Raw genomic sequence first — 18,374 nt, 5'->3', positions numbered from 1 at the left:
TTGCAGGAAGAAATATCTGTAGTCTTTTGCTAGCTGATATTCAAAAGCGTAGATCCAATATATTCATACAAATCCCTTGACCAGTGACAGACAGAGAAGACTAACGGAAACTGTTAACTAACTGCTTCAAGTTTAACAGCATCATGGCTTTTATATAGTACTGGGCCTTTTCATTTGACAATTTAGCATGTGATAATACACAATTTCCTGAGATGTCGTACTTTTGTTAAAGATCATGAATATGTGCAGAACTAGCAGTCGTGTCTACTTTTTTTGACATTCTTTTCTTTTTTCTCTCAGATTGGGGTTCTTTTGCTTTCAGACCATTGGAGAAGGACCTCAACGAGGCAGCTACATATTCATTTCTATGAGCTGAAAACAAAGAAGAAGCGTCAGCACATGCAAGGAAATCAAAGTTCTCTGCATTTACAAATGTTATAGAAGTAAGAAGGAAATGTTTTTGTCTCTTTCTACACCTGTTCAAAATGTGAAAACAAAAAGAAAAATACAAAAGGAAAAGAAAGAATAATGTCTTTCAGTCATTCTTCATCATATTTTCATATTATAATTGCACAAGAACTTAGACCTATGAACCCTTTATAATGGCGTGGTTAATTAAATAAGAAAGGCAACAGTACCATGCAGGGTTACTTATTCAGAATGATGACTCGGTGCAAGCTGAATGATTCGAGGAAATTTACCTGAAAGTATGACATCATCCATGGTGACAGTTTTACGACCAGCATGCTGAGCAAACAGCTCAAGGTCCTTTGCCAGCTCTTCTGATTTTCAGAAGAAAAAAAATCCCTTAGTTGGCTTAATCAAAGCTTAATAATGGTGCAGCTACATCAAATACCTTTCCTCACTTTAGAATTTTAAACAATGAGATCTTAGAAGGAATTATACCTCATAAAGAGCATAATTAATTGCAAGGTCTGTTGTGCAATAGTTTATTGTCTTAGGAATTATGCTTCATACGTTCCACATGAAATACTACTCTATGAATTTGTTAAAAACATGAAGAACTAATTTCTTTGGAAAAGTATTAACAAAAACAATAGCGAGATTTAGCTGGAAAAATTCACCTGTGTATTTAAAAGCTAAATCGGAAATGCAAGCAATTATTGGTCCAGATAGGTCCATTCCAACATTCTTTGCTGTTCAAAAGAAATCAATCAGAATTTGACAGAAAAGAAAAGAAAAGAAAAATTAAAGGAAAAGAGTGTGGTGTAAAGAAATTAAACCTTCAGATTCGGCGATCGAGATGGTGCAGAGTCTGAATCGGTCTCGAAGCAGCTCGCTAAGCGAATCGTCATCTTCTCTTTCAACATCACTTCCATGCCGTCCTTCCATTTGGAGCTAGGGTTCCACCCTACCATCCTCCATATAATGTTAACAAGTAGAGCGCGGGAAGCAACTGTACGCACCGTTTAGCTGGCAGGTCAAAAAAAAAAAACGCATGAATTATAATGTGAAGTTCCAGCTTGGGCTGATTCTCATCTTCTTTTCTTCCTGAATTGGTTTTGGCCCATATCCAATAAGCTACGTGTGTGCTAATAATTATGTTTCGCTAGCCTTGTTTTTAATGGCTGTATTTCCATTACTCTATTTTGATTTTAACAAACTATTAGTGAAATGTTTAATATTATTATTATTATTATTATTTTTAAACCAATTAAGTTCAGATGTTCAAACATTTAAGAGGCTACTAAGTATTCTAAATCAAATTACACTGCTCGGGAAAAGCTTTCTGTAGAAATTGAGAAAGTTGGCGAGGTGCTGAGGTTTATGTTACTCATCCGAACGACTGGCCAATATGACTATGGATTTTGTGGAGATGGTAAAGAAACAACAGCATATCTGGTTAGCCATATCAAACACTTGTACGCGACAGGGGCAGCAGAATTTTGAGTATGTTAATGTCGGGCCTTGCCGTAGTTTAGCATCTTAATTTGTGATTGAATTATGAAGTACGTTCTCGTATTTTGATTAAATTACTATGGAAATCAGAAACAACCTTTATTTTTTAGCTTTTACTTTCTTTAATTTTATTTCCTGCAGCTTGATACAGATATTGTTGAAAACTTATGGCCGTTAGGAATTTTTTGCCCATTGATACCTATAGAGGCTAATGATATTTGGATACAATATGATCAAGCTTGTTGAATTTGTAGGCTGCAAATGAGTCAAGCAGGTTTCAATACTTTGTGCATTCAATAAATATAGCAGTACCTCTAATACGTGCTAAATCCAATGCTGGTATTTGCTTCAGAATAATATATCTATAATGTTGTTGAGCTCATATCGACAGCTAAACCATGTGATAAAATGCAAATCTCTGTTGAATCTACAGTCTCTTGCATGCACAACCAAAACACAAAACTTGAGGTTCCAGCAAGCGGATGGGATTTCCATCCCAAAAGGAATGGAAGAGGAGGGAATTACCATCAAATGGATGTGAGGAGACCAACCTTGCGGTTTCATTGATCGAAGTTGCAGAAGATAAAAAAACATGCTAACTGCTGAACTAGAAGCTCATAACATAATTTATGAAGTGGATAGGTGCAAAGGAAGGAACATAGTGAATGATATAGCTTAGTTAGTGTTCTCCAAAAACTCAAAGATGCCCCAGCAATAATTAAAGAGAAGTTATAGGCAACTCAACAAAGCCAGAGATTGTTTTTGAAGCTTCCAGCTTGGTAGTTGAGCATTATGAACCTATTGAAACAGATCGATTTTAGCTTTTGGTTTCAGCTCCATTACAATAAGCAATATGACATGTATCAGACATTGTTTGGTAATCGGTCACCGTTCTACTAAATACAACTGATCTTCTGGCATTGAACAGTCAGCCAGAGTCGATCCAATCAGAATTACGATTAACAGGTCATATTACTTTTCTCAAATATCCTAGTAAACAGATACTTTGAACCCCAAATGGCAAGCATAAAAGTTGACAATACAAAAAAAGGGATCAAATGACTTTTAAAGTAGCAACTTCATGTCCTGAATTGATAACAGGGACAATAATTGAAGCTGAAGATGACCCACAAAACTTTCCCAAGGTGCATTAGATGTTAAAGGTACATGGATTCAGGAAATACAAGCATACAATGGGTAAATATAGTTAAATTTCGTAGCTTTACAAAAATATTAACCAACTAGCTAGGAATTTTGAAGAACAGCAAAAAAAATTCAGATCTAACCTCTCCTCCATTTTTATGCTGGAACAGCTTCAACAAGCCTAGCAAAGTAGAATTGCGTAGTAATGAGCCCTCTGTTTCTGATCCTCCAACCAACCTTCTTCAAAGCTCTCTCCACATCAGCCTCTGCATGTAGGTATGCTCTAGTCGCCTTGGAAGGCCCTGGAAACAACTCTCCTACTCTCTTTAACAGATTATAATAAAATGTCTTGGGCGCAAAACTTAATATCAGTCTGTTCTCCGCCAATGATGCAAGATGAGCAATCATCCCATCCGCTTTAGTCTGTGGATAATGTATCAAAACATCTAGACACACTACTGTGTCATACTTCCCATCTAAACTCTCTAGATCCTTCACTTCAAATTTTGGCAACACATTTTCACCAAGCTGCTCTTTTGCCTGCATAAACATTATAATCATTAGAATCAAAACAAATTTCAAATAATTGAGTTTAGGAATAAAAACAAACAGTTTGCTTACGTTCTTCTCAGCCTCGGAGACCATAGCAGCAGAGATATCACTAGCCAAAACAATCGCTCCTTCTTTGGCCAGCGGAATCGAGAGACTTCCGGTCCCACAACCAGCGTCACAAACGGTTACTCCTTTAAGCGAGCCTTCATCTTTCAACATCTTCAACACGTTCTCTACTGTCTTTGAATGACCTAACCTAATATCACGCTGAACTTTATTCACATCATCTGTTTCACCATATATCTTCTTCCACCTCTGAAATCCCGTGCTATTGAAGTACTCTCTCACCACCTCCTTGTCGCCGCCTCCGACTTCCTCCGCTTGCATCCGCCGCCGACGCTCGGGATCGGTCAGTGATAGCGCGGCGGCTAATGCAGCGACGGAGCCTCCGCCAATGACGGCGAGGGCTGTGCCGTCGAATGAGGACAAGTCGGCGGCGGACGCGGTGGTAAAAGGTGGAATGGCGGATACTGTTACGGTTTTGCTGGTTTTTATTTTGGGAGAAAACGGAGAGAACCTCCGGTTGTTTGTGTTGAATGTAGTGGGAGTTAAAAACGACGACGAGAACGCCATTTTCAATTTTATTTTTTTAAAATATCTATCCGGCCGGCGAGGAGAGTGTGGGATACGTGGAGATTGAAGAGGCAATCGATTAGTAATTTTTCTGATATATTTTCAGCGTTCAGTGGATACTGGATAAGATAGGCTATCACTCTCTCGATTCTCTCGTGGGTCCCACCTTAATTATACTTTTTAAGTTAACGCAAAAATTGCTATTTTGATACTGCAATTTGTGCGGTAAAGTGTGATTTAATGTTATGTTAAGGCAATTAAAATCTTAAAGAACTGCTAAAATAGTTAACTGTTACCTTCCACTTTGGCGCGCAGTGGAGCGGTGGCGCGCTTTAACTGAAACTTAATTTTAACAGATACGTAGTTACTGTGCAGTGAGCACGGGGATGACCGATTCTTGAGTAGAATAGACGTAGCTAAGCTCAGAGTAGTCAAGATTCATGCTTCGGGTCAACATTTGACGACAAAGCTTGGCCATTTTGAATTAGTATTTAAAAATAGACTGCAAATTTCAGCAGCAGCACAGATGAATCCAAAACGTCCTCTCTCTTTTATAGACTGCATTGTCATTATAATAATCTAAACATTCCTCCATAAAACCCTAGCTGCTGGCTTAACTTAAATTATTTATATATAGCTTCGATTATTTCCTTGTGAAAGGGATACTTTGTTCTTTATTACCTGCTAAATTCCTCTTGTTGTCATCAAACAATAAGCAGCAGACAGAAAAAGGAATCCAGATGCTATCACTCTTCTGATTCTTCTTTTCTTAATTTAAAGAACTCCGTCTGATCACTGTTAACCAACATTCGCAATGGTGATTCAAGCATGTTTCTTGATTGTATTGTCGAGCATTTTCTGCTTGAGCGTGGAATCCAAGTATATGGTTTATAATACTACAGCAAGCATTGTCCCTGGGAAGATCAATGTTCACTTGGTGCCTCACACGCATGATGATGTTGGATGGTTAAAGACTATGGATCAGTATTATGTTGGATCTAACAATTCCATTCAGGTCTTTCTTTTTTCTTTGAAATTTGGGTTTTGATTTTTGTGTTAATTAACTTGTTTATGTTCTCATTTATTTGATGAATGTTTTACAGGGAGCATGTGTGCAGAATATATTGGATTCTTTAGTGCCTGCATTGCTGGCAGACAAGAATCGCAAGTTCATATATGTTGAACAGGTTTTATATATATTATTATTGTGAACCTGGATGGATATTAGAGAGTTAAAAAGAAAAAAAATGTTTCCGATTTTCTTAAAATAGCAACTAAAAAATCCACAAAAATGCTTTCTGCCCAGGCATTTTTCCAGCGTTGGTGGAACGAGCAGAGTGAGGAGGTTCAAAAAATAGTCAAGAAGCTTGTCAGTTCGGGTCAACTTGAGTTAATGTAGTGTTGCACCACCTTTTATTCTCCTTTTCTCTTCTTCTCTCTGTGAATCAATTGAATGCAGGATAAAGCTTGTATCTTATTTAATATCTTATAGCATGCGTGACCTTAATGGCAGATTAGTTAGTGAAAATGGAAACTGAGATCAATCTGTTTTGTTATGCATGATGTTGGGTGTTGGAAATCTCTTTCGTTCTGTTACTTAAGCTGTGGATCCTATTTGGTTTGCAGAAATGGAGGCATGTGTATGCATGATGAGGCAGCTACACATTACATTGACATGATTGATCAAACAACTTTAGGACATAAGTTTATAAAACAAGAGTTTAATTTGACACCGAGAATTGGCTGGCAGATTGATCCATTTGGACATTCTGCAGTTCAGGGTTATCTGTTGGGAGCAGAGGTATGGTATCTGTATAAGCACGTTGCGTCAGTCTGGCTGATAGTTGAACAGTATATATACATTTGGGATCCTTGACCAGCCGCTGATGCTAGTATGAGATATCAGACCATACAATTTTGAAGTTAATTCATAAACAGAAGCCTCCTTGATGTTTCGTAGGCATCACATCCTAATAGATAGTCTATTATTGGCACAGGTTGGGTTTGACTCTATCTTTTTTGCACGAATCGACTATCAAGACAGGTCTAAACGGAAGGATGAGAAGAGTCTTGAGGTTGTCTGGCGTGGCTCTAAAAGTCTAGGTTCATCTGCACAGGCGAGTATTTCTAAGTGTTTTTATAATTATTTCTAGTGCAACAAAGCTGATTCAGATGCTAAAGAAAAAAGGTGAAGCGATGGTTTTGTTTATTTATAATTTGATTGAAATTTCACTTCATAATCCAATTTTTGGTCTTCACTACAACATGTGTTCTTAAATCCGGTTACTTTGTTTAGATATTTGCAGGTGCATTTCCTAAGAATTATGAACCTCCAAGTGACAACTTCTACTTTGAAGTTAATGATGAGTCCCCCATTGTCCAGGTAAATAAGTTGTGTAGCAAGCATTTCTGTCATTTCAGTTGATGCTTATTTGTGTACTATGTGAATAAATGTTTCTATTGACCTGAAGGATGACATCAATTTGTTCGACTATAATGTACCTGATCGTGTGAATGACTTTGTATCGGCTGCAATGTCTCAAGTAAGATTGTAATGATCATTTACCCGCTTCCCTTCTGAATTTCTCTTGCCATTTTTTTATATTATTTTGAGGTTAGGAAATTTAAAGGAAAGAGGTCCAGTCTGTCGGGGCATATCACAGCTGCACCTTATCTTCCCTTTTGCAGGCTAACATAACTCGAACAAATCATATTATGTGGACTATGGGGACAGATTTCAAGTACCAGTATGCTCACTCGTGGTTTAAGCAGATGGACAAGTTTATACATTATGTGAATCAAGTTAGTGTTTCATGAGATATGCTTATAAATTAAATGGCTTTAGAGGTGCTAAATATTTAGATGTTGCATTTGATTGAAAGCTTGATTAAGTTCTATTAGTACTTCAACTAGAAAAAACACATGATCTTTCTGACAGTCTCTGTTGGACCACTTTTGTTGGAGAGGAGAAGGAAAAGGAGATAAACACAATAACCATAACACAAGGATAAATTCTTAAAGAGAGGGAGATATATCACAAATATATATTCTATAATCAAAGCACACAAGACATTACAAGAGATAGCTTCTCACCTCTACCAAACTACTAATATTATAAGCTATTTATAATAGCACCTATATGATTCTTCACTTACAAACTTAAGACAGTTAATAATTTAACCTTTCATATACTTAGACCTTTAACATAACCATAGACTCTCCACATACATGTAACCATTATTGACTCTTGAAGTGACAATAGTAAGTACTTAATAATTTAAGTTTACTATTTTCAAGAGTCTAGTCCATTGCCTGCTACCTTCATTAACTTGAGTTTACTTACATTGATTTCAATTGGTCAATTGCATTTACTTAGATGAATCTTTAGATATTTTTTACTTCCTGCAACTTTGCAATGTTAATGGAAGTACTGAACTGGAGTATTTTCAGGATGGGCGTGTGAATGCCTTCTACTCAACGCCATCAATATATACCGATGCAAAATATGCAGCAAATGAATCCTGGCCTCTCAAAACTGATGACTATTTTCCGTAAGTGCAAAAATTAGAAAATTATTTTTTCTTTTTTAATTAACAGTTAGCTGCTCCTCTTCTTCTGAAACTGTTACAATTGAAAATTTCAGATATGCAGATGATGTTAATGCTTACTGGACTGGATATTTTACGAGTAGACCTGCCATCAAAGGCTATGTTAGAACAATAAGTGGCTACTATTTGGTAAGACTTGTGTGGTTAAATCTTGGCGGAATTTCAAATAATGATGCTTATGTGCATCTGAACAAAAACAGGCAGCAAGACAACTGGAGTTCCTTAAAGGAAGGAGTAAAGCAGGATCAAACACAGATTCTCTTGCTAATGCGTTAGCAGTTGCTCAACACCATGATGCAGTTACTGGCACGGAGAAGCAGCATGTGGCTGATGATTATGCAAAACGGCTGTCAATAGGATACAAGGAGGTTAACTTTTATTTTGTCCAGTATTCTCTTAGGTAGTTTTGTCATTATGCTTTAGCTCAATTGCTTAATCAGTTTATGTATCGTGCAGGCTGAGAAGGTTGTTGGAGAATCATTGTCCTGCATAGCAGAGTCAAAACTAGAAACTGATTGCACAAACACAACAAACAAGTTTCAACAGGCGAATACTTTACCACTGAACTTTATATTTCACTGTAGGCAGTTTAAATTTGCATCAGGACTAGACACAATTTGTGGTCAAAGCCTGATTTTCTTTTCAATCTGAGAAAATTGGTGTGTTAATTTCTAAATTTTTGTGCTCTTCCATCCTAACATATCACTCTTCTAGTGTCCCCTGCTGAATATAAGTTACTGTCCGGCATCAGAAGTTGATCTGTCAAATGGGAAAAGTCTGGTAACGAGAGTATAAATGATTTCTTTGCTCACTTCTTTCATAGTAGATTGTTCTTGACTGGTCATTCTCTTCTGTAGGTGGTGGTTGTCTACAATTCTCTGGGATGGAAAAGAGAGAATGTTATAAGAGTTCCTGTGAGTTATTTTGCTTTTCTGAATTTAATGGTTTTCAGCTAGTAACTAACAATTTGAAAATGCCATGGAAACTTCGTACTTTCAGTTTTCCCTTATTACATCGTTTTTTATAAACAAAAATTAAATAGTCACAAGTAAATGAACACACATGTACGAATGTTTATAAGGGCATTCTGTTAAGCTGCATATCCATATCGAAGGTGATATGTTTTCGACAGTTTTTGTGTTAAAACGACCACTTCATTTGGCTACTCATAAACACTTTATGTTTGTTGCCTAACCTACCTAACTTGATACAGGTGATTAATGAAAATGTCAATGTCAAGGATTCTGAAGGAAATGAAATTGAATCACAGCTTTTGCCTCTGCTGGATGCCTCTATAAGCGTAAGAAACTACCACTCTATGGCATATTTGGGTAGCTCTCCAAATGTGACCCCCAAGTACTGGCTAGCATTTTCAGTATCTGTACCACCTCTTGGTTTCAGCACCTACATAATCGCTAGTGCCCCCCCAACTGCCAAAAGGACAGGTAAGCTTGGCAATTCCGGTGTTTGAAATCCCTTCTAGAGTAGATGAATATGAAGCCAAGTTTTCAGTATATTCATTTTTTTCTTATTTTATGTATACAGCTGCTTTTTCAGAAGCACAAACAGTACACAAGACAAGAGCGACTCAATATGGGACAATTGAAATAGGGCCTGGGAACTTAAAACTAATATACTCGGGGAAAGATGGAAAAATTGCTCAGTATATAAATAGGAGAACCTCGGTATGCAGGATTAGTGAACATTTCTAAGTAGCAGATTAGCTTGGACGATTTACTATATTGTAATGGATTATGGTACTTTTGCTTTACTTATGGATATGTTTAATGTACAAAAAGGTCAAAAAATCAGTGGAGCAATCATACAGCTATTATGCTGGAGATGATGGAAGCAAGGATCTTCAGGTATTGTGTTTCTCCCACTATAGCATGTTCTGGCCATTATTGTTGCGTGATTAAGACATGTTGGGTTTATTGGTTTTACTTGGTTAAGGCCTCTGGAGCATACATCTTCCGGCCAAATGGTACATATCCCATCAACTCAAAAGGGCAGGTAAAATATGGTCCTCTCTCAAGTGCTTGACCAAACATTAGACTTATTTTCACTGCCAAAATAGCAGCTGAAAGATTGGGAAATTCCAGGTTGCTTTTACTGTTTTACGAGGACCTTTACTGGATGAAATTCATCACAGGATCAACTCATGGATATATCAAGTATGCTATCTCATAGAATCACATTGATAAACTTTTACTTGTTTATGCTACGAGACCTCAACTTCGTGCATTGCATATGAATAGAGTTATGAACTCATGAGCTTGTCCTTGAGATTTCTCTTAATTCTAATGTGAGAACTGATGCTGATAATATGTATAACAGATAACCCGAGTTTACAAGGGAAAAGAACATGCCGAAGTTGAGTTTACTGTAAGTGGTGAAGTTGTTCCACATGAAATAGTTTCTTTCAGAACCCATTGGTTCGCATAGGAAAATGTTCTTACTAACAATATTCTAAATTTTAGGTTGGGCCAATACCAATTGATGACGGGATTGGCAAGGAGGTAGTAACTAAGATCACAACAACTCTAAAGAACAACAAAACATTCTATACAGATTCAAGCGGGCGCGATTTCCTAGAAAGGGTACTTTCCTAACTTATCCTGGCACATTTTTGCTATGAATACGTAATTGTGTGGTTCTATGTGTTTTAACAGTATTCAATCCTTTGCAGATTCGAGACTACAGGAAAGACTGGGACCTCCAAGTGAATCAACCTGTTGCAGGAAATTATTATCCAGTATGTTTTGCTCTTCAGTTACAATAGTTGAAATAATTCCTGCAAAATATAAAATGTATTTATTTTTCATGGTGTAAATGCCTGGAAGAACCAATTTTCGAAATTTCAATATAAATGGCTTTTGTCACTTGAAGAGTCAATAAAGAAGTAACAGATGAAGAAGAAAGATAAAAACTTAAACGTCTTACCCTAGCAGGGACAAAATCATGGTTTATGCAGTAAAGCAAGAAGTTAGCCTCCTCTTCATACTTGACTGTGTTTTGACTTACCAATTTGAAGTTGCATGTATCTGCATAATATACACATATTGTTGAATAGTCTCTAAAGTGCCAAATTACAAAGTATTTTTATTCTCATTCAGATTAACCTTGGAATTTATATGAAAGATAATAGTTCAGAGCTCTCCATCTTAGTTGACCGATCTGTTGGGGGATCAAGTATTGTGGATGGGCAATTGGAACTGATGCTCCACAGGTTTATTCTTACGCTGCTTGTGCTTTTCTCTTTCTTTCCATAAAGTCAATTACTTTTTATATTTCCATAAATGATATCCTGGCAGTATTTAACTATGTGGCTTTTTTCTTTCTGCAGAAGATTAGTTATAGATGACTCCAGAGGAGTTGGAGAGGCACTGAATGAAACAGTTTGTGTTCTTGACAAATGCACAGGATTGACTGTAAGCACCTACTAAATCAAATAGTTTTAAGATTTTGCTGATACTACTATTTTGACATATAGCTTACTTGATGAAATACATTTACAGATTGTAGGGAAGTACTACTTAAGAATAGATCCTTTAAGTGAGGGTGCTAAGTGGCGTCGATCATATGGTCAGGAGATATATTCTCCCTTCCTCCTAGCTTTTGCAGAGCAGGTTAAAGAAAGACATTGAAGCATTCTCGTTGCTTTTGTGGTCTATATGAAACTTATACATGCACGTCTTCCTTCTGCAGGATAGAGAGAGTTGGACAAAGTCTCATGTAACAACCTTTTCTGCTATGGGTTCCTCCTATGTTTTACCAGATAACGTTGCAATATTAACCCTCCAGGTTTGTATCTCTCATTATCTGTTGCCCTTGTTACATAATTTGCTTTTATTGCCTTTGAGTAATTCTACTAGATGGAAAAGAGGCGAAAAAGTCAAAGCAACTGGGGCTGCTTGGTTATTGGATTAACATCTTCTACTAACAAAGGATTTATTTTTCGTGTTCTAAGAAACTGTTTAATATAAGAATTGTTTAACTAATCAAAGATGAAGAACAGATAAGAGAATCAATATTGTGGAACACCAAATCTCACCTCAAGGACCAACAATGGCTAACTTGAGAGCTTTTCTAAGAAAAAAATTACAACTCTTTTTCCGAAAATGATAAGAAAAAATGCTACAGCCTAACAACTCCACTTACTTAATGTCCACTCACTTTATAACACGTGTCCCCCTCCAGCTCATTACTCACAATTGCTATAACAAATCTCCCTCCCTTCAAGGACCTTGACCTCAAGGTTCAAATGCAGGTTCTTGCACATATCAAAATAGAATTCCCATGTTGCTTCTTCACTAGGTTGGTTCTTCCATTTCACTATAACCTTAGTAGCCGCTTGACCTTGACGATAGACCATTTTCCTCTCGAGGATAACCTTCGGCTCCTTAACAAAGACGTCAGAAATTACAGATGGTAGGGTTGAAGAAGCCACAATAGAACCTACATGCTTCTTCAATTGGGAGACATGGAACACAGGGTGGATACGAGAAGTTGCAGGCAACTTGAGCTTATAGGCCACAGTTCCACATTTGTCAAGGACTTCATATGGCCTAAAGTATTTGGGTGCTAACTTTTGATTACTCCTATGCACCACACTCTGCTGTCTATAAGATTGGAGTTTAACATAAACAAAATCCCCAGTCTCAAAATGCCTCGCTCCTGTGTTGATTTGCATATTGCTCCATCCTATGTTGTGTCCTCAGGAGATGAAACTTTAAAATTTGAATCATGTTTTCCCTTTTTTGCAAACTTCTGGCCACCATATCTACCTTGGTTTCTCCTGGTAAGTAAGGAAGATGAGCAAGAGGTGCTTGTCCATAAATCGCCTCATAAGGAGTGAGTTGAGTTGCAGTGTGGAATGTGGTATTATACCACCATTTAGCCAATGGGATCCATCTGCTCCAAAGATGTGGTGTATCACCACACATACACCTTAAGTAGGTCTCCAAACATCTGTTCACCATTTCAATTTGCCCATCCGATTGAGGATGATATGCAGTAGACAAATTCAAAGATACCCCTCGTACAGTGAAGAGCTCCTGCCAAAAGTCACTCAAAAAAACAGCATCTCTATCATTTGTAATAGACTTAGGAAAACCATGCAATTTGAACACATGATCCAAAAAACATTGTGCTACTGAAACTGCAGAATATGGGTGTGATAATGACATAAAATGAGCTGATTTGCTCAACCTATCCACTACCACAAAAATCACAGATTTACCAAAAGATAGTGGCAATCCCTCTATAAAATCTATAAAGATATCACTCCAAATTTGCTCGGAAATTGGTAAAGGTTGTAAAAGACCCGGATAGGCAAATCTGTCATATTTGCTTCTTTGACATACCACACAACTTCTGATGAACTGTTGAATATCACTAGTCATACCCTTCCAATAAAATAAAGCCTTCACCCTTTGCAATGTAGCATCCCTCCCATAATGCCCACTTGTACCAGCACAATGTAGCCACAGCAAAATCTAATTTTTGATCCCAGCATCATTACCAATAACAAGTTTGCCCTTCCTCCTCAAATGCCCATGAAGCCAGGTTTAATGTTTTTTGAATTTAGGATCCTTCTGTAACCCCTCTATTATTGATTTGAGGTTGATATCTGTAGTGTAGCAATTCCGAATAAGCTGCAATAAATTAGACTCAACCACAGATATAGCCATACTTGTAACTTCAGAACTCTGTACCCTGAAAAGTGCATCTGCTACCAAGTTCTCTTTTCCTTGTTTATACTGGATCTCATAGTCAAATTCCAATAACTTGGGAAGCCATTGCTACTGGATAGAAGTATTCAACCACTGCTCCAACAAATACTTCAAACTTTTTTTATCTGTCTTAATAGTGAAGTGATTGGTAAGAAGGTAATGTCTCCACTTTTGCAATGCAAAGACCACTGCTAGAAGCTCCTTCTCATATATAGAATAGTGCAACTGCCTACCCTTCAAATGCTTGCTAATGTATGCTAAGGGATGACCCTCTTGCATTAGAACAGCTCCCATGCCATAGCCACAAGCATCAGTTTCAACCACAAACTTCTTGTCAAAATCTGGTAATGCCAATACAGGAGCTTGACATAATGCAGTTTTCAAAGCCTCAAATGCTATAGTAGTATCTTCACTCCACTCAAAACTATCCTTCTTAAGTAACAAGGATAGTGGTCGAGCAATAACTCCATATCCTTGTACAAACCTTCTGTAGTAACCAGCCAACCCCAAAAATGCTCTTAATTGCTTCAAATTCTTAGGTATCGGCCAACTGGAGACAACCTCAATCTTTTTAGGATCAGTAGCTACACCAGCAGCAGATATAAAATGCCCTAAGTACTCTACACTAGCAACTGCAATTGCACACTTACTTCTCTTGGCAAATAGCTGGCTAGACCTCATAGCTTCAAAAACCATTTGTAAATGCTGCACATGATCCTCGAAGGTTGCACTATATATGAGGATATCATCAAAAAATATTAGAACAAACTTCCTCAAGAATGGCCTGAACACAGAGTTCATCAAGTATTGGAATGTTGCCGGCGCATTGGTTAAGCCAAAGGGCATAACCAAGTACTCATAGTGTCCATTATGCGTCTTGAATGTTGTTTTGTGGATATCTTCCTTACTCATCCTGACCTGGTGATATCCTGCCCTCAGATTTATCTTAGAAAAAGTTCGAGAGCCACCCAACTCATCCATAAGATCCTCTATCAACAGAATGGGAAATCTGTCTTTGACAGTGGTGGCATTCAACCCTCTATAATCCACACACATACGCCAAGTTCCATCTTTTTTCTTCACCAATACCACAGGAGAAGTATATGAACTTGAACTTGGTTGAATGATCCCGACAGCTAACATCTCTATGACCATTTTGTCAATCTCATTTTTCTGGTAGATAGCATACCTATAAGGCCTCTGATTAACTGGATCAACTCCTTGCACAACTGGAATCTTATGGTCATGTCCTTCTCTGAAAGGAGGTAGTTCTTTAGGTTCTTGAAACAAGTCATCAAACCTAAGCAAGAGCTGCTCAATCCCTTTTGGTAACTCCTTGGAAGCCTCCATACTAGACAGAAAGCAATCAAAATTGCTATCCACCACTTCTCTGACGTACAACATAGCTCATTGTCCCTCTTGACCCAATAATTTGTTGAAGCTTTGAGCTTTCAGCTCCCTCACAGACCCTGTACTAATCCCTTGCAAAGCTAGTTTCTTATTGGCTACCTTAAACTCCATTGTCAATTGTTTAAAGCCCTTTCCCCTTTTGACGACTTCCTACTTGTGTTGTGAACTTGCCTTTACTGATGGATTGCCCTAGCCCTATTACTGTGATATTTGATAGTCCCATAAGATCTTCCCTAAGGTTTCCAACCATTGCACCCCCAACACCATATCGTAACAACCTAATAGAATAACCATCAGATCTGCTTGAAATGGAACATGCTGAAACTGCCACTGGAATCCCTCAATCTTGGCCGACACATTCAAGGTACTTCCATCAGCCACAGAAACCTTTGACAATCCCGAGTTCATTAATTTGCAACCCAATTTCTCAGCTACTTTTGCATCTATAAAATTGTGTGTACTCCCCGAATCAATCAAGATAAAGAGTGCTCGTTTACCGTGTATTTCCTTGACTCTCATAGTACTGTAATTGGACACACCCGCTACTGCATGAAAAAAAATTTGCACATCAATCTCTTCATTCTGCACAACCTCCTCCATTGGATCTTTCTCCCAGTTATCATCCAATTCAATCACATAGAGTTGGCTCTTTTTATGCTTTAGGTAATGAGTTGGTGTATAAGGTTCATCACAAAGATAGCACAACCCTTTAGCCCTCCTTTCACCATCTCAGCAGCACTCCAAGAACTTCCTTCCACCAGAATTTCTCTCCACTGGTTTGGTAGTCTCGCTTGTGGATCGTGGTGTGATATTACCTTCCTTCTTCCCACTGTCAACAACCTTGCTAAACCCTCCTTTCTGAGCAAAAGAATACCAAGATTGGCCAACCATTCTTGGATGAGCCAATTCATAAAGTTTCCCTAAAGTGAAACATTGTCTCACAGTCTGAGGTTGAAACATTCGAATGTGCATCTGAGTGTTATTGCACAACCCTGCCAAGTATGCACTCACCAGGTAATCTTCATACATCCTTACCATATTCCTTTTCATCTCAAATTTATCGTGCTACGCCACAATACCCTCAGTTTCCCTCAATTTTATAAGATCCGCAATAGGATCATCAACAATTTCCCTAAACCGTTCCAAAAGCAAGATTTTGTACCTAGACCAATTAAGAATCATACCTCTGGATTCCTGGGTTTGAACCACTGATTGATGCCAACAAGCTGCCTTCTCTTCAAGATTAATCGAGGCCAGATTCACTTTAATCTCCTCTGGAGTCCAATCGATCAAGAAGAATTGTTCACATTTGAACAACCAATCCCGCACCAGAGATCCATTGAATCTTGAAAAGTCCAATCTTGATAGCCTGGTTAACCCCGAATAACCATTGTTGCCGGCCATCATCCCTCCTTGCCTTGGTCTTACCCCTTCCATATTCTGAGAGCTCGGCTGAAACCTCTGACTTTGAGCTTGAAAATTCTGCTGTAAAGATTGTCCCGTATCCCCTGGTTGAGGAGGACTCGTCCTTCTTCCATTAGCTGTCGAAGCTCCATTAGTGAACAATTCGAAAGCTTCAAATATCTCCACCATTCTAGATTTCAAACATTCATCAATCTCTGACAGCTTGGAATCGATTTTCTCTTCCAACTTGCCTTCCATAGCTGCGATCTTAGAGTTGAACGTCTCCTCCATCTCACGCATCGCCCCCTCCCGCAGCAAAGCTTGCGAACGTATTTCTGCCATTGAAATTTCTTTTCGAGAATTGACAGTTCTACCACCAATTTAATACAGGAATTGTTTAACTAATCAAAGATGAAGAACATATAAGAGAATCAATGTTGTGGAACACCAAATCTCACCTCAAGGACCAACAATGACCGATTTGAGAGCTTAAACAGATTACAACTCTTTTTCCGAAAAATGATAAGAGAAAATGCTACAGCCTAACAACTCCACTTACTTAATTTCCACTCACTTTATGACACGTGTCCCCCTCCAGCTCATTACTCACAATTGCTATAACACTGTTTCCGAATACTATTTCAAGAAATAAGTTCTCAATTAAACAAAAGATCGGGAAGCTGAACAATTAGCAAATTGGCCTTCAGTGTTCTAGTGATGCGTCAGCACGCTAATTGCCTCTGCACTCTCTGCTCTCTGAATGAACTTAGAATGAAAAAGTTACTTTGATATTTGGCTACAAGAATGTTTTGAAGACGAACATGACAAAGAAACACATGCAGTGCTTGAATTTCAGCTGAATACTCACTTTTTTTATAACTTCGCAGGAACTGGACAATGGGAAAACTCTAATTCGATTCGCACACTTATATGAGGTTTGCTGTTTTCTTTTACACTTGACTGAAATCTAGGATCTTGACCTATTAGCTGTAAAATGTTTATGGAACTGTCTTATTCAGTTTGTCTTTTCTTTTCTAAGACAAAAAGCCCAGTTTGCTTATAATGTTAAAATATTTATTAACTCTTGATTCTTGTTGGCCGACTTCACAATTCTGTTCCTTGCTGATTCATCACATATGCTAAAATCTGTTTTTTTTTTTTTTGTGCTCTTTAATTGAAAGATTGGAGAGGATGAGGATATGTCAATCATGGCCAGTGTAGAACTGAAAAAGGTGTTTCCAAGCAAGAAGGTAGAAGAATGACTTCCTGATAATAACTTCATTTGCTTGTAGCTAAAGATAAAATGATTAGCTTATGTAATTCTTCAACTACCAGATAAACAAAGTAACAGAGACAAGCTTGACTGCTAATCAAGAAAGGGCAGAAATGGACAGGAAGAGGCTAGTTTGGAACGCAGAAGGCTTTTCTGGAGACGAAAACAAGGTGGCGCGGGGAGCACCTATAGATCCAGTGAAACTAGTTGTTGAACTTGCTCCAATGGAGATCCGCACTTTCCTCGTAGACTTTTGATTAAAAATGATCAATTGAAGGTCGAAAAGCAATCCATTTTAGTTCAGAGCATCGACCAATTTCCTGTCAGCATGTCGTAGTGCAACTTTGCATGTAAACCACTTGGAAGTTGGTTGTGTAGGTGTCTTATAAAATTTCAGCTTGCTGTCATTGCAATTTTCCTTTTGTTAATTAGCTAAACGCATGTCATTTTATTGTAGCATATGAACACTGTTGGGAGTGAAGTACAGAGGCAGGCAGAAACGACATGTTTATTTTTCCCGTATAAATAATGTATTCATTGTTGGAATGAATCTACTAGCACTTGTGACCTAATCTAGTTAGCATATAAAAACCTGCCAGCGAATCTCTCCTATCTCATGATCTTCCATTTGGTTCTTTCTGCTGAAATATGCACCTATTGTTCCAAGATTATGCGTCTCAAATCTGAGAAAACCTG

At 37.9% G+C, this 18,374-nt stretch overlaps 3 protein-coding genes across 7 annotated transcripts; 1 reads left to right on the top strand and 2 right to left on the bottom strand.

Moving 5' to 3' along the window:
- Window positions 1-1,458, bottom strand: LOC8275493 (protein MHF1 homolog). 4 transcript variants are annotated; one of them, XM_002511046.4, is made up of 4 exons: window positions 1,245-1,458; window positions 1,086-1,157; window positions 702-782; window positions 1-372 (listed from the first exon to the last, which is right to left on the bottom strand). In XM_002511046.4, the coding sequence occupies exons 1-4, from the start codon at window positions 1,351-1,353 to the stop codon at window positions 227-229; spliced, it is 408 nt and encodes a 135-aa protein (XP_002511092.1). In that variant the 5' UTR covers window positions 1,354-1,458; the 3' UTR covers window positions 1-226. The 4 variants fall into 4 exon arrangements, with proteins under 4 accessions (XP_002511092.1, XP_015582087.1, XP_048228688.1 ...); XM_015726601.3 differs by having other exon boundaries at window positions 702-779; XM_048372731.1 differs by having other exon boundaries at window positions 702-779; window positions 1,086-1,152; window positions 1,245-1,395.
- A 1,585-nt stretch (window positions 1,459-3,043) lies between these two features.
- On the bottom strand, window positions 3,044-4,360 carry LOC8275494 (magnesium protoporphyrin IX methyltransferase, chloroplastic). Its single transcript, XM_002511047.4, has 2 exons — window positions 3,685-4,360; window positions 3,044-3,603 (listed from the first exon to the last, which is right to left on the bottom strand). Exons 1-2 carry the CDS (start codon window positions 4,246-4,248, stop codon window positions 3,220-3,222), a joined length of 948 nt encoding a protein of 315 aa, XP_002511093.2. The 5' UTR covers window positions 4,249-4,360; the 3' UTR covers window positions 3,044-3,219.
- Window positions 4,361-4,514: 154 nt separating this feature from the next.
- Window positions 4,515-18,250, top strand: LOC8275495 (probable alpha-mannosidase At5g13980). 2 transcript variants are annotated; one of them, XR_001536071.3, is made up of 30 exons: window positions 4,515-5,263; window positions 5,352-5,435; window positions 5,555-5,643; window positions 5,875-6,049; window positions 6,246-6,365; window positions 6,545-6,631; window positions 6,720-6,791; window positions 6,937-7,050; window positions 7,699-7,799; window positions 7,892-7,985; window positions 8,057-8,224; window positions 8,313-8,402; window positions 8,571-8,636; window positions 8,714-8,770; window positions 9,070-9,301; window positions 9,402-9,541; window positions 9,656-9,721; window positions 9,810-9,869; window positions 9,959-10,030; window positions 10,194-10,241; window positions 10,337-10,456; window positions 10,546-10,611; window positions 10,973-11,085; window positions 11,203-11,287; window positions 11,375-11,485; window positions 11,565-11,660; window positions 17,293-17,340; window positions 17,587-17,655; window positions 17,741-18,052; window positions 18,136-18,250. XR_001536071.3 is itself a non-coding variant. In XM_002511048.4 (29 exons), exons 1-29 carry the CDS (start codon window positions 5,063-5,065, stop codon window positions 17,933-17,935), a joined length of 3,039 nt encoding a protein of 1,012 aa, XP_002511094.1. In that variant the 5' UTR covers window positions 4,515-5,062; the 3' UTR covers window positions 17,936-18,250. The 2 variants fall into 2 exon arrangements, 1 of the variants encoding a protein (XP_002511094.1); XM_002511048.4 differs by having other exon boundaries at window positions 17,741-18,250.
- The last annotated feature ends 124 nt before the right edge of the window (window positions 18,251-18,374 follow it).

The sequence above is a fragment of the Ricinus communis genome, chromosome 4 (genome assembly GCF_019578655.1).
Source record: "Ricinus communis isolate WT05 ecotype wild-type chromosome 4, ASM1957865v1, whole genome shotgun sequence".
NCBI lineage: Eukaryota > Viridiplantae > Streptophyta > Magnoliopsida > Malpighiales > Euphorbiaceae > Ricinus > Ricinus communis.
This window is presented reverse-complemented; position numbering and strand designations above follow the sequence as displayed.

Excerpts from the sequence above, each read along its gene's own strand:
- LOC8275495 (XM_002511048.4), top strand. The coding sequence starts at position 5,063 with ATGGTGATTCAAGCATGTTTCTTGATTGTATTGTCGAGCATTTTCTGC. Across the intron at positions 5,644-5,874 it reads TCGGGTCAACTTGAGTTAAT|AAATGGAGGCATGTGTATGC; the intron begins GTAGTGTTGCAC and ends TTTGGTTTGCAG. Across the intron at positions 10,457-10,545 it reads GGCGCGATTTCCTAGAAAGG|ATTCGAGACTACAGGAAAGA; the intron begins GTACTTTCCTAA and ends AATCCTTTGCAG.
- LOC8275494 (XM_002511047.4), bottom strand. The coding sequence starts at position 4,248 with ATGGCGTTCTCGTCGTCGTTTTTAACTCCCACTACATTCAACACAAAC. Across the intron at positions 3,604-3,684 it reads TCTCCGAGGCTGAGAAGAAC|GCAAAAGAGCAGCTTGGTGA; the intron begins GTAAGCAAACTG and ends ATGTTTATGCAG.
- LOC8275493 (XM_048372730.1), bottom strand. The coding sequence starts at position 1,379 with ATGGTAGGGTGGAACCCTAGCTCCAAATGGAAGGACGGCATGGAAGTG. Across the intron at positions 783-1,085 it reads TTTAGCTTTTAAATACACAG|AAGAGCTGGCAAAGGACCTT; the intron begins GTGAATTTTTCC and ends TCTGAAAATCAG. Across the intron at positions 373-701 it reads GGATGATGTCATACTTTCAG|CTCATAGAAATGAATATGTA; the intron begins GTAAATTTCCTC and ends CTTTGTTTTCAG.